General features: G+C 37.5%; 1 protein-coding gene across 1 annotated transcript in view; it reads right to left on the bottom strand.

The window, feature by feature from the left end:
* The window catches only part of LOC102859961 (lysine-specific demethylase 6A-like), a 230,183-nt gene that overhangs the window by 112,502 nt on the left and 101,802 nt on the right, over positions 1–15,879 (bottom strand). Inside the window, 1 exon segment of the mRNA XM_006902075.1 lies at positions 5,337–5,457. Within this exon segment, the coding sequence (XP_006902137.1) occupies positions 5,337–5,457 (121 nt within the window).

Here is a 15,879-nt window from a genome sequence, read left to right as displayed (position 1 = left end):
GTTCCCGACTTTTGCATTCCAGTCACCCATTATTATACATTGGCACAATCAAATGTTCTGGGATTCCCATTCTTCTCAGAGTCAGCAACATCTTGCTGTGATTCACACAGTCAAAAGCCTTTGCATAGTCAATGAAGTCAGACATCCCTCTGGTACTCTGCTTTCTGCCAAGATCCACCTAACATTAGGTATAATATCCCTAGTACCATGGCCTCTTCTAAACCCAGCCTGCATATATGGCAATTCTCTGTTGATGTGTTGCTTCAGTCGTTTTCGGATAATTTTCAGCAGAATCTTCCTTGCATGTGACATTAATGATATTGTTCAATAATTTCCGCACTCTTTCGGTTCACCTTTCTTTGGAATGGGAACAAACATCTATCTCTTCCAGTCAGTTGGCCAGGTGGCCATAGAAGAGGAATCAACTCAGAGCTAACCTTCTATTGAGTTTCACAAGCTGTAATTCAGACAGGAGATCGTCTATCTTTATTCCATGAAGCCACTGGTAGATTTGAAACACAAGAGAAATTCTGCTTTTGGGTTAGCAGCACAAGTCATTATGAACTCCTATTGTTGGTTTATGTTGTTAAATTGCTTGTGATGCATAACAACCCTATGTACAACAGCTCTGAACCCTGCTCTATCTTAAGCCAACTTCATTGTCTCTGACACACCTACCCCCATTAGTCACTGAGTCAGGCTATCTCAACAAGGGTCCTCCTCTCTTGCGCTGTCCCTTCACCCTTCCAAGAATGTCCCTTTCCAAGGACTAGTCCCTCTTAGAAACATGTCCAAAGTATGTCAGACAGAGCTTCAGAATCCTTGCCTTCAAGCAGTAGCTTGATTTATCAGAATAACATACTATAAATAATACTATTGTTAATTTGGGGCTTGGGGATGGAATAATACCTGGCTGCTACCTCTTCTTTTGCAGTTTGGGCCGTAGAACTCCTATTCCATGCCACCATTATTATTCTGTTTATTTTGTATCTTACCATCTAAGGAATAGAAAAGGGAACTCTTGTGGCCCAGAACTAAGAAGCTGCACTCCAATCCCAAAGGTACAAGGTTTGACTACACCAGATGCTTCATAGAAAACGAAAGGATCATCTCCCACGAGATATAAGTGCCTCTGAAAACCCACTAAAGCGTCAGCTATGAATCAGTTCCGACTTAAAAGCACAAAACAAAGAGTATTATATGTAGTATCACCTTTTTTGGGCAAGCGAAAAGGAAATGTTCGTAGAGTGATCTGCACCATACTTATTATTCATAATATCCTTACACATACACACCCCTCAAAATAACCTTTTTTTCTATTAGGTACGAACAATGTTTTCAGGGAATTGAAACCTATTCAATGTGGTTTATTTTTTTTCCAATAAAATAACAAGGCTGTTGATATCTTCTATTAAGAGATCAATAGAAAACTGCATCATTCTCCACAAAATTATAATTATATATATATTATATATGCTGTTGTTGATTCCCTCGAGTAGAGCATGACACATAGCAACCGTATAAACAAAAGGCCTGACGTCTTTCTATAATTATTGACAGTTATCAAAGTTTATAGAGTTTCCAGAGGCATGTTGCTTAGGAAGTTGATGCCACTCCTGCTTTTGAGTATTATATATATTATTAAATATAATTCTATCTATCTATCTATATCTTTTTAAAGCTCTTACTATATGACAGGACTAGACTAAGCACTTATGTATGCCATTATTCTATAATGTCTTTCTATATGAAAAATGAGAAAGGAAGCATTTAACTTTGATTGCACCTGGCAATCATCTTACATGATCAAACACAGTAATCAGTCTTGAGAATTTGCTAACATGCCACCAAAAGTAACACGACTTCTTAATGAAATTTCTTAACTGAAGCAAGTGCAAAAGATAGACTTTATACTATAGGAGATTATATTTTCTTGTTATTTTACCAACTTCAGATTAGGGTTTCTGAGGTTTTTGCCCAAAGCATTTACAGCAACATACTGTAGTAGAAAAAAAAAATTAATGAAAAGCAAAGAACCCACATCTATCTAACTCAGGAAATCTAAGAACCTATATCTATCTAGCTCAGAAGATTTAGAGAAAAGGTTGTTAATCCTTCTAAATCCTTCCTTCATTTACACAGAATGCTAAGTAGTTATAAGAATAATATAGAAATATTTCCATCTTAGCTAAAAATGTTGATACCTAAAATTCTCCAAAGGAATACTTAAGAGTAAAGGCTTAAAAATTCAATGTCACAATGAGATAAAATCCAATAAAAGCTCTGAACTATGAAGCAGAAAAACGTCAAGAATTCTAACATATCAAATATTTTGAATAACTGAAGTCTCAGAAAAGTTAAGTGTGCACTTCCCTAAGGTAATTCTGATAAAAATTAGCCTAACATGAATGTTTGTTAGTCTTTAAGTATGTGTGAACAAGTAAAAGTTCTTTATAAGAATTCTTCAAAACAACCCAATAGCAAAATGGGCACAGGATGTGAATAGACACTTCATAAAAAAATTCAGATGGGAAACAAACACATGAAGAAATGTTCAAAATCTCTAGCTCTAAGACAGATGCAAATCAAGACAACTATGAGATATCATCATCTCACTCCAGTAACAATAACAAAGTTCAACAGAACAGCAAACAACAAATGCTGGCGAGATTGAGGAAAAACTGGAACTCTTATTTACTGTTGGTGGGAATATAAAAGGTGCAAACACTGTAGAAAACAATATGGCACTTTCTCAAAATTTTAGAAACAGAAATATCATTTAACCCAGCAATTCCACTACTGGGACTATACCCTAAAGAAAACATAACTGCCATCCAAACAAATATATGCAAACCCATGTTTTTTGCTGTGTTGTTCACAATAGCAAAAGGATGGAAACAACCCAAGCTGTCCATCAATAAATGGGTAGAGAAGATGTGGTATATTACACAGCACTCAATGGAATATTACACAGCACTCAAAATAGGAACCCATAAAAGATACAAAATGGGTGACCTGGAGGACATTATGCTGAGTGAAATATCTTAGTCACAAAACGCCAAATACTGCATAATGCCACTATTATAAAACAGGATTGACATGGGGTTGGAGTAACTAGGAAAAAGAGGGGATAAATAATGTACACTACATTGAAACACATGAGGGAAAGAATTGTGTAAAAGGAATATATTATTAGGTATAATCTGCGTGACAACAGTCCAGAACAGAGGTGCTAAGGAAAGTGGGCTGCGGAGGGGGTGGGAACTGTGCAACAATCTTTTTAAAGAGAAAAGAGAACTGGGGTGGAAGGAGGAAAATGTGCAACAATGAATGAATGCAAACCCAAGTTCTCGGTAAACTTTTGTTAAAATCTCAATAAAAAATTTTAAAAAGGGATGCTTCAGAGAGGATGACTTAAGAAGGAAAGGAACACTTTCAATCAGTCATAGAACACTGTTTTTCACTGCTTCACCTGATTAAAGGGGAATTTATTAAAATGTATCAAATTTTCCATTTTCATTTTTCACTAAAGTGGAGCTTTGCACTCATATAATTATTTAAGATAATGACATTCTATATTTTTCCATTCTTTTGCCACTTAAATGCATTTCCTAAGCAATATTCACCAAAATCACTATTAAAACCACAACTTCAACATCATGTTTTGAGAAAACTGTAATTACTGTAATACCATAAAATAAATCAAGCCACTCTTTTGTACTATAAAACATTCTAAGATTCTTGGATGGCTAACAAACAATGAGACTATAAATGGAGGTTAAATATTGAAGATGGTAAATCTGAATTCACTTTCCATTTTTAAATCTGACATTCCACAGTACATAGTTGAGAAAGTTTGCTCTAAACTTGGAGGAAAACTATTAACTCCCAGGTATTCCTTATTTTCTACCTTCCTTAAACTTAATCCTGGATACCAGTATTTAAGTGTACTTACCATGGACCCTAGGACCACTCAGTATTCTAAATTCTTCACAATTCACTTATGATAACAATTTTGGCCATCTCTCTTTGATAAAATCAGTAATGTATCATAAAAGGTAGAAACTTCCTTAATTTCCTACTTTAAAAATCTAAGGCCAGCAAACTCTAGTGGCCTAGTGGCAAGAAGCTGCACCGCAATCCCAGAGGTACACAGTTCAAATCCACCAGATGTTCTGCTGGAGAAGGAGGGAAAATCTCCTACTGTACTAGTCAGATTCTATTTGATGGTACACACACAAAAAAATAGTAATTTTTTTTATAAAAAAAAATGTAGTTCAAGTAGGCACTTTTAAGCATAGTTTTTTTAAAAAAAAATCTTTAGCAGTTTCTTATTACCCATTGTCATAGGGTGAATTCCAACTCTTAATATCCATCCATCATTCTTTGTGGGTTTTGCAGAAGAAGATACCTCATCTTCCTTCCACTGAGGTGGACTTGAACTACTGACCTTTGTGTTACCAGCACAACATATAATGTACCAGCACTACATATAACATGTAGTATGCCACAAGAGCTCTTAGTTTTTTATTAGTGGATTCAAACAACCCATTGTAAGGTCATCGTTTATCATTCTCTTTGTTTTTAATTGTTTGCTCACTCAGTCACTCTCTATTTGTCCTTAACATCAAAATAATTTGAAAGAGAGATATTGAAAATTCACTATAACTCACACTTTTTCAAAGAATCTTTAACCCTTTACATAATGTTGTGCATAAAACCACCGTTTTCATTACAAGCCCATGAATGTGTAAAGTAATATACAACACACAGCACAATACTCAATTAAAAATTTGGTAATATTTTTCCACTGGAAGCACTATACTTAAAACAACAACGTAGTATATCTTTCCAGTAACATTTATTCATAATTATCAGGGCAAATGCCTTGTAGAGTGTGCTCATTTTAATAATCTTAAGATGAGACATACTCTGCTAGAAAATTATTTCTAGTGCACTAATGCAAATGAATAGTCAATGATTAGGTCAAAGATATATAGCATTTTTAAGGAGCGCCTTCAGACCTTTGTAGTAGTGCCCAGTCCCCTAATGGATGGTATTCAAACTGAAATGGAAACTTTCAAACTTTCCTGGTGAGAAGGATGAGATTGTTTCTTTTTAATTTTTCTTAAAAAAGGGGGATGGTACATAAAGTATAATAGTAACCACAGATAAACTTGGGACTCTTGTTGTATCATCTAATTCATTTACTTGTGAACTTCCAATACAAAGTTCAACATTTCTCAATGCTCTAATCAGCAAACCACCAACCTTTCCACACACATAAAGAAACCAAAGTAGAGGGGATTAATATGAAACACACTAGAACAACCTACCTTTAAACTAGACTCATAGTCTGTGTTCACTTTGAAGATAAGCCCAAGTCGTAAATGAATTTCCTTGGCTCGACAAAAGCTGGGATCAACATAAAGCACCTCTTGAAATGCTTTAATTGCCCTGAAAGATACAGACATATCTTACTTTTTAACACTTACATGAGATTTTGCTTGATAATACAGTAAAACTTCTGTTGTATGCAATACTACTTTAAAGGAAATATCAGTTTTTTAAAAATGACATGAATGAATAAATATTAAGAAAAAGAATGGGGCATTAGAAAGGTGCTGCTGGATGTTTTATATAACTGCACGATCCAAGTTAATATTACAGGAGAAAAGGACTATCAGTTGAATTTCCTATTATTCAAACAATATTTTAGAGCACTTTCAGTGTAAATACCTGATTTTACATTTGCTAGGAATTCTAGAATAATTTCGAGAAATTCCAGTAATGTGGAAGTTTTGTGTTTCAGGGAAAAAAGATCTATACTGTTTCTAGTATGTGCCATATGTCTTTCACATTAAGGTTTAAAATGGATTTTGTGTGCACAGGGTTCTGGTTGTTATTGTGTGTTGTCAATGTTTTTGTTATTGTTTTGTGCCATCAAGTCACTTTCAACTCATAAGACCCTATGTACAACAATCTTATACCCTGCTCTATCCTGTGCCAAGCTTATTGTCTCTGAAACACCTACTCACATTACCCCAGTCACTCAATCAACCCTTTTCATCAAGGGTCTTCCTCTCTTTTGCTCTCCCTCCACCCTTCCAAGCATGATGCCCCTTTCCAAGGGCTGGTCCCTCCTTGTAAAAATGTATGTCAGACAAAGCTTCAGAATCCTTGCCTCCACAAAGCAGCCTGGTTTCACCCTCAGGTCAAACCTGTTTGTGCTCCTGACAGTCCATGGTATGTTCAATACTCTTCTCCAGCACCACAATTCAAAGGTATCAATTCTCCTTCTATCATCCCCAGTCACTGTGCAGCTTTCTGATGCATAGCAAGCAACTGCAAAGGCAATTACCTGAACAAATTAAAGCTGTTAATCTCAATCTCTTCACCATCTAGAACAATGCTGCGAATCAGCCTAGTGGTGAGAATCTGTTTTCTTGATGTTGAGCTCAATCCATATTGAAGGCTGCAGTCCTTGACCTTCTGCAGCAAGTGTTTCAGATTCCCTTCAGTATTAGCAAGCAGGGTTGTGTCATCTGCTTAACATAGGTTGCTGATGAATCTTCCTCCAATCCTGACACCACACTCCTCTTCATAGAACTCAGCCTCCCAGATAATCTGTTCTGCATGTAGATTAAAAAGATAAGGAGATAGGACACATCCCTGGCATATACCCTTTCAAATTTTGAATCATGCAGTGGTTCCTTGCTCTGTTCTGATGATTGCCTCCTAGTTCAAATATAGGGTTCGCATAAGCACAATCAAGTGTTCTCCGAGTCTTCTCAGAGTTAGCCAGTTTGTTGTGATTCACACAGTCCAATGCCTTTGCGTAGTCAATGAAACACAGATTTCTCTGGTACTCTCTGCTTTCAACCAAGATCCACCTAACACTAGATATAATATTCCTAGTACCACGGCCTCTCCTAAAACCCAGCCTGCACTTCAGGTAGTGCTATGGTGATGTGCTGTTCCAGCCGTTTTTGGATAATTTTGAGCAAAATCTTGCTTGTATGTAATATTAAAAATAGTGTTCCATAATTTTCGTACTCTGTTCAGTCACCTTTCTTTGGAATGGGAACAAATGCAGAGCTCTTTCAGTCAGTTGGCCAGGTGGTTGTCCTCTGGGTTTCTTGGTATACAACTTGGATATCGGATGAAATATGTCAATTGGTATGCCATCAATTCCTGCGACCTTGTATTTGCCAATTCTTTCAGAGCAGCTTGAACTTCTTCATCACCACAGGCTCTTGCTCATATGTTGTTTCATGAAATTCTTCTGTGTCCACCAATTCCTGATGGTACAATAACTCTGTATACCCTTTCCATTTTCTTTTAATGCTTCCTGGATAATTTACTTTTCTGTCCAAAGCATCCTTAAGTATTTCAACTCGAGGCTTGAATTTGTTCAATTCCTTTAGCTTAAGAAATGCTGAGCAAAACAACTATGAGATATCATCTCACCCTAGTAAGAAGAGCAAAATTTAACAGAACAGCAAACATCAAATGCTGGCAAGGTTGTGGAGAAAATGGAACCCTTATTCACTGTTGGTGGGAGTGTAAAATGGTGTAACCACTATGGAAGGCAGTATGGTGCTTTCTCAAAAAGATGCAAATAGAAATATAATTTGACCCAGCAATTCCACTTCTGGGAATTTACCCTAAAGAAACCATAACTGCATACCCATGTTTATTGCAGCTTTGTTCACAAAAGCAAAGAACTGGAAATAACCCAAGTGCCCATCAACAAATGAATGGATAGAGAAGCTTTGGTATATTCACACAATGGAATACTATGTACCATTGAAAAACAAGGAACTCATGAAATATTATGCAAAATGGACGACCCTGGAGGACATTATGCTGAGTGAAATACCTCCGTCATAAAGGACAAATATTGCATAGGGCCTCTGTTTATTGCATTGAAACAGATGAGGGAGAGAACTGTTTAAAAAGGATATATGAATGGGTATTCCTGTCATTACAGAAGTCCAGAGTAAAGGCTGCCTATGCAGTGGACTTGGGGAGAGAGACTGCATAACAATGAAAGAGTTTTTCTTTTCAAGGAGAACAGTGAATTGGGGGAGGAGAGGGTGGGCAGGGAGAAAAGTGCAATAATGAATGATGGGAAACCCTAGGTCTCTGTAAATGTTCATTAAAATTAATTTTTAAAAAAAGAAATGCTGAGCGAGTTCAGTCCCTTTGATTTTCTGGCTCCATCTCTTTGCATATTTCATTAAAATATTTTACTTTGTGTTCCTGCGCTACCCATGGTGTGGTTTTTAGTTTTTCTCCATACAGAGATTCAATAATCTCTAAACCATTTGTAGAAAAGACCATCCTTGCACATCAGCTGTACAGTTTAGTATTTGTCCTAAAGCAAATATGAATATTCAGGTGGTTCTATTTCAAGGTTCTCTATTCTGTTTACCATGTACTCCTCTATCAATTTGTCTTTCATCAAATTCACATTTTATCTTTTATAACTGACCTTGATAGGAAATTACACGTTTATCTTTTAACTACGTAAACATTATTACTTGCTTAAAATATATTATTAAAATGATGGTTGTTGTTGTTGTTATGTGCCATCGAGTCATTTGCGACTCATAGCGACCCTATGCACAACAGCCCTAAACCCTGCTCTATCCGGCACCAACCACACTGCCTCTGACACACCCATCCCGATTACCCCAGTCACCGAATCAATACATCTCATAGAGGGTCTTCCCCTCCTGCACTGTCCCTCCACCCTCCCAAGCATGATGTCCCTCTCCAAGGACCCATCCTGGCAACATGTCCAAAGTATGTCAGGCGAAGCCCTAGAATCCTTGCCTCCAAGGAGTTGCTTGGTTTAATCCTCTCCAAGATGAATCTGTTTGTTTTCCTGGCAGTCCATGGTACATTCAGTACTCTTCTCCAGCACCACAGCTCAAAGGCATCAACTCTCCTTCTGTCCTCCCTAGTCATTGTCCAACTCTCTGATGCATAACAAGCGATTGCAAATACCATGGCAGGCACACCTTAGTCTCCAGAGAGACACCATTGCTCCTGAATACTTTAGAGAGGTCCCTAACAGCCGACTTTCCCATCGCGATACGCTTTTTTATTTCCTGACTGCTGGTGCCAAGAGTGTTGACTGTGGAGCCGAGCAAAGTGAAGCTGTGAACAATCTCAATCTCTTCGCCATCCATCCTGACGCTGCCAATTGGTCCAGTGGCGAGAATCTTTGTCTTCTTGACATTGAGCCTCAGTCCATACTGAAGGCTGCAGTCCTTGACCCTTCGCAGCAAGTGCATGAGGTCCTCCTCAGTTTCAGCAAGCAGGGTTGTGTCATCTGCATAACGGAGATTGTTAATAGACCTTCCACCAATCCTGATGCCACAATTCTCCTCATAGAGCCCAGCCTCTCGGATAATCTGCTCTGCATACATGTTGAAAAGGTATGGAGACAGGATGCATCCCTGGCGTACACCCTTCCCAATTTTGAACCATGCAGCGTTGCCCTGCTCTGTTCTGACTACTGTCTCTTGGTCCAAGTATAGGTTTCGTATTAGCACAATTAAATGTTCTGGGATTCCCATCCTTCTCAGAGTCAGCCACAGTTTGTTATGATCCACACAGCCAAATGCCTTAAATTTGTATATAATATTTGGAATATCAGCTATGTTGTGTTGTGGTTACAGGTCATCCAGTCACCTGAAACTCATAGTAAACACTGCAATAGCTCCTAACCCTGCCCTATCCTGAGCCACTCTTTTCTTCAACAGACCTAATCTCATTTCTTCAGTCCCTGAGTCAATCCATCTCATCCTGAGTCTTCCACTCTTGCCCTGTCCCTCCACCCTTCCAAACATGATGTTCTTCTCCACAGAGTGGTCCCTCCTGGCCAAGTGCCCAAAGTATGTGAGGCGGAGCTTACAAATCCTTGCCTCCAGGGAACAGCCTGGTTTCACCATCTCCAGAATAGACCTGTTCTCTGGCAGTCCAAGGTATGTTCAACACTCTTTTCTAGCACCAAAATTCAAAGCAGAATGTTTATTAACACTTTAAATATTTCATGATTTTAAGCTTTCTTCCCAAGTAGGAGGTGGAACATTTTTTTGACAAACTGTTCACTTATTCTTTACTACTAAAAACATTTTGTGCTCATGTGAAATCTACACTATGACCAGGAAACAATCATCAGATCAGAGCAAGGAAACACTTAATAGTTCAAAATCAAGAATGTGGACCATTCAGGAGGTCTGACTTTCTGAAGAGGAATATGGCACCCAGGATTGGAGGGAGACTCATCAACAACTTGTGTTATGCTTGCAAAAACTGAGGAGGACCTATAGCATTTGCTGCTGAAGATCAAGGACTGTAATCTTCAATAAGGATTGAAACTCAACATCAAAAAGACAAAGAATCTCAGCACTGGTCCAAATGGTAGCACCACAATAGATGGAGAAGAGATCCAGATTGTTAACAATTTCGGCTTGCTTGGCTCCACAATCAACACTCTTGTCAGGAAATCAAAAGAAGAATTACAATGAGAAAATCTACTGTCAGAGACTTCTCCAGAGTGTTTTTTAGAAAATCAATGATGTCAGTCTAGAGACTAAAGTGCATCTAATCCAGGATATGGCCTTCGCAATTATTTGCTACGCATCAGAGAGCTGGACGATGAATAAGGATGACAGAAGAATTGATGCCTTTTGAGTTTTGTTGCTGGAGAAGAGTACTGAACAAACCATGGACTGCCTAGAGAACAGTCTCCTGTAGTGGGTGTAATCAAGATGCTCCTTGGAGGCAAAAATTTTGAAGTCTGTCTCATATAATTTGGGCATGCTACCAGGAAGAAGCAGTCCTTGGAGAAAGACATCATGTTTGAAAGGGTAGAGCGGTAGCACAGGAGAGGAAAACCCTGGATGAGAAAGACTGACACAATGACAACAATGGGGGCAGGTATACTGGATACAGTGAGACTGGCTCAGGATACAGCAGAATTCAGAGCTATTGTGCATAGGGTTGCTATGACTTACAGTTGACTTAATGGCACATAATAACAACATCTAAGAACCTTTGTTTTGTTGTTGTTGTTATGTGCCACTGAGTCGGAAATAACTCATAGCTGCTAACCCTCTAGCGGGGTTTTCAGAGGCTATCAGAGGCCTGACATGAAAGAAGCAGGGCCAATTTCTATCTCATTGAAAAGCTTCTTTTGTCTATCAAACTGTAAAATACTAATGTATACAGAGCTAAGTAGTTTTCTTTGTAATTCTATCAAAGCTTTTTTAGAAGAAAAGGTGAGTTTTCACAAAGCCTGTTTTTATTTGGTTCTATCGTCTAACAGAATAGAAAATTTTGTGCACATGCATTGAAGGGAGGAACCACAAACCCTTTTGGAGAAAGCATCAAAATAATTAGGATATGTGCATTAAGATAATAAATTATGCCAATTAAAATATACAATGTGACTAACAAACTGTGTGCAAAAGACTTTGGAACTTCTGAAGTGATAGCAAACCAAACCCGCTGCTTAGTTAATTCAGACTGATTGCATCAAGGATCTGAGACTGAAGTCTTTACAGGAGGAAACTTATTTATGCCCATTTATTTCCCATGCATTAATCAATAGCCTACCAGCTATGTTTTACTTCTTAATCCAAGTTATGGTTACATTGATGCTTACTTTGTAATAACCTGTTAAATGATACATTTATGTAGTATGCACTTTTATTTTATTTTAGTTATGCTATAGCTTGTTAAACAGCCTTACTAGGGGATTATGCTAAGCATTGTACTGCTAAACAAAAGGCTGGCAGTTTAAACCTAATGGAGTTGCATTGTGCTCTGAATCCAAAGGCACATAGTTCAAATCTGCTAATTGCTCCAGAAGAGAAAGGTGGGTAGTCAACTCCCATGCAATCTGCTGTTCTTGTCAGGTGCCATATAGTTGAGTACTACTCATATAGACCCTATGAGTAACAGGTCTGAATCCTGTCTTATCCTGTGCCACCGTCACAATATCTGACACACGTGAGTCCATCGTTATGGTCACTGTTGTCAATCCACGTGGTTGATGGTCATCCTCTCCTTTGCAGTCTTCCCACCTTTCCACACATGATGCCCATCTCCTAGAAACATGCCCAAAATAATCGAGACAAAGCTTCACCATCCTTGTCTCCAAGGAGCACTCCGGCTGTAACTTCTCTAAGACATATTTGTTCTTTTGGCAGTCAATGGGCTGGGCAATTATTCAGTACTCTTCTCCAGCACCACAGTCATCACTTCTTCAGTCTTCCTTCTACAATTTTCAAATGTAAAGGAAGCTAGTAAAAAATGCCATCAAGTGACCAAGTATACCGTAGTCTTTAAACTGATATCCTGGCTCGTTGGCGAGGTCTTTGTTGATTTTCTCAACACAATACGTCATTTGATTTCTTGACTACTGCTACTATGAGTATTTCTTGTGGAGCCAAATAAAATGAAATCATCAATAATTTTTATCTTTTCTCCATCTATCCTGATTTTGCCTATTGGGCCAGTTGTGAGATCTTTTGTTTTCCTGATGTTGATATGTAATCCATGTTAAAGGTGCTTCATTGCCAGGTACTTCAAGTCTTCATTTTCTGCAATCAAGATTATGTCATGTGCATAACAGGTTATTCATGAATCTTCCCCTCAATCCTGTTTCCACATTTTCCTTTACACAGTCTAGCTGCTTGAATGATTTGCTCAGATTTAACAGGTATGGAGAAAGAATAAAACTCTGACACATACTTTTCCTTATTTTAAACCAGGCAGTGTACCCATGTTGTATTTGAGAATGATTTCTTGTTGGATGCAGAGCATGTGCACAATGTAATGTTCTGAGATTCCCATTCTGCCCAATGTTCTCTATAGTTTGTTATGATCCATACAGTCAAATCTCCATGTTAACTTAAGATCTATCATTCCTGGTTATGCTATAACATTACTCCTTCTCAGTTGTAAACTGGCTCATTTAAGGAATGTCTATATGCAAATACTGGCCATAGTGGAGGCACTACTTCTCCTTACTGTGCTCTGATGTGGAATATATTATCCTGATTCACTCTAAATCCATCATATATCATTTTCAATGCTCATTACCTCAACAAATCCACTATTTTGCTTAATGTTAATTGTCAAGTTAAGTACAGTCTGTATTAAAATAATTTTTAAAATGTTATTTTATATTGGTTCACATGAAAAAGTCGTATACATTGTGTTTTGTTTATATACACATGTAATCAAATCATTTTATTGGTATACTATCTTTTACATCTAGAGGATTTGAATGTTCTCCTATTTTTTTAAATGTTTAAGCCAAATGTTTAACAAATGTTTGTTGTTGTTACCTGTCAAGTAGAGTACTACCCATAGCGACCTTATGAACAAAAGACCTGAACCTCTGTAACTATTGTCATTTCTCTAGGTCGACAGTTTCCAGAGGCATGTTGTTTAGGAAGTGGATGCCACTCCTCCTTCCAAGTCTTTCTTAATCTGGGAACTCTATCAGACACTGTCCACCATGGGTAACCATTATGGTATTTGACACACCAGAGGCACAGCATTCAGCATCACAGTAACCCCAAGTTACCTCAGTACAGCAAACAGACAGACCAATGTTGTACCACTTACAAGAATGTTCATTACAAACAGAATTAACCAAATTTTAAATATGTAGGCCAACCCACCAGGTCCTGGTTGGCTCTAAACAAGAGTTTTCTAGCCCCCAGCTCAAATACAGCAAATCAAATCAGCTCACACATAATTGTGAATAAAATAAGAAATCATCAAACAGTCCCCACCCAAACCTCAACCAAAACAAGAAAGAGCCTACCTTCCAGAATCCATCCACTTCATACATGAGCTTCCAAAATGGAGACTTAGTTGGGGCCCAGGGAACTTTTAGATACACAGGCCTTCCCACCAGGTCCTGATTGGCTCTAAACAAGAGGCTTCTAGCCCATAGCTCACTGTTTACTGATGTTATTACTTATAATGTTAAATGAATTAATTTCTTATTAGGTAGGAGTGAGAAAAGGGGGCATTACATTCTCTTCACTAATTTTGTTGCCCTTATTAACAAAATACATCATACTTTTTTAAAATCATATTTCCTGAGTTTATTTTTGTTAAGTTAGCAGACTTAAGGAAGAAATCAGAGAGAGCGAGAGAAAGCTTAATGCAGCTTTATTAAAGGGGGGTAGGGAGGGCTCCCGGGTGAGTTCCTCATCCTGGAGAGGCAGAATGGGAAGTCACACTGTGAACTTACAGGGGAGGATTTTTATAAAAGCAGAATACATGGCATGAGCAAAATTACACAGGCAAAAAGTGCTCAAGGAAATGTTAATATAGTATGACTGGCATATTTAGAGTACAATTAGGGATGTACTCTTAAAACCTTTACAAATTAGCTACCTCATATATTTTCTAGTTTTGTAGCTATTCAAGCAATAAGAAGACAAGTTAAAGGAGAAAAGTGGGTTACTGTGTTTGTGCGTGAAAAGAATTTGAACATGAAAATAAGAAATCATACAACCAACCATGGTAAATTCACAAATAAGTAAATACTTCATTTTTAGAAAGGAGCTACAAAATTTAAACTTAAGATATGAGAAAACTGTGGTAATCAGGACAGGATCAACAGAATAGATATTTTGTACTGTTCATACATCATTCATTATCTTTTAAGTCAAGAGAAGGATACAGAAATCATATGTACATAAGAAGAAAACAATATAATACTTCTCCACAGTGGCCAGAATGCCTAACTTAACATAATTGTATGTATATATCAATCAGTAATTTTAACTGATTAATTTTTCACTTCACTACTGATGTAATAGTCATAGCTTCAATCTATAGTTTATAAATTATCAAAGGTATGTGAAAATTAGCTGGTATGAGGTACACATGTCCAATCTTAAAAGTGTAGACTTCCTTGCTAGAGCTTCACCTAGATTTTTTTCTGCCAAGCTATAAAAATTTCAATGTGCTCAGAAGAAAACAATAAAACTGATTAAACTGTAACTGTCAATATTCAGATGTGAAGGCACAGTACAATAGAAAAAAACATATTGGAGAATGTAAACATAAATTGTTTCTGTTGCTAATTAAATAGTTACACAATAAACAGACACCACATATGCAAGCAAGCACAACCAGCACCCACGCACACATCCCTTTTCTCAGTTACAAGGGGAAAAATAAGTTACTGCCAATAATCGTTCAAGCTTTAAAAAATTTAGAATTATTAATTATATGAATGTTATCTTTTATTAAATTTTATTTTATACTGGTTTACATACAAAGTTCATCAACACTGTTTTTTTCACACTGGACCTTCCCCCTTTACCTTTTTTAACCAATCCCATTCTAAGTTTTAAATATCATACATTGATTTTCCTTCTTTTTCAATGCATTTTATCTTGGAGTGATAGTTTCCTTGCAAATAAGGAACAAGATCTTAATTTAACTAGATAAGACTTAAATCCATTTCAGTGGGCTTCTTGACACTTGGGTGCTAAAGATCCAGTGACTAGTATTAGAGAGTGGTAAGCTTTAAAGCACAAAAGGGACAATAGTCAGAATTTTTATATTACTATAAATTCAGTTATTTCATAATAAGACAAATAGAAATTCGGTAAGAAGATAATTTGTACCAAGTTTTTTGTTGTTGCTGTTGTCTGCCCAGTTAAGATAGTCTGCTTTTAGGGGAGCTCTGGTGGCGTAGTGGCAAGAAGCTGCACTGCAATCCCAGAGGTACATGGTTCGAATCCACCAGATGCTCTGCCGGGAAAGGAGGGACAATCTCCTCCAGTACCAGTCAGATCTGATTTGACGGTACACACACACACA

The sequence above is a fragment of the Elephantulus edwardii genome, unplaced genomic scaffold (genome assembly GCF_000299155.1).
Source record: "Elephantulus edwardii isolate Elephantulus edwardi_28Jun2011 unplaced genomic scaffold, EleEdw1.0 scaffold00365, whole genome shotgun sequence".
Lineage (NCBI taxonomy): Eukaryota > Metazoa > Chordata > Mammalia > Macroscelidea > Macroscelididae > Elephantulus > Elephantulus edwardii.
This window is presented reverse-complemented; position numbering and strand designations above follow the sequence as displayed.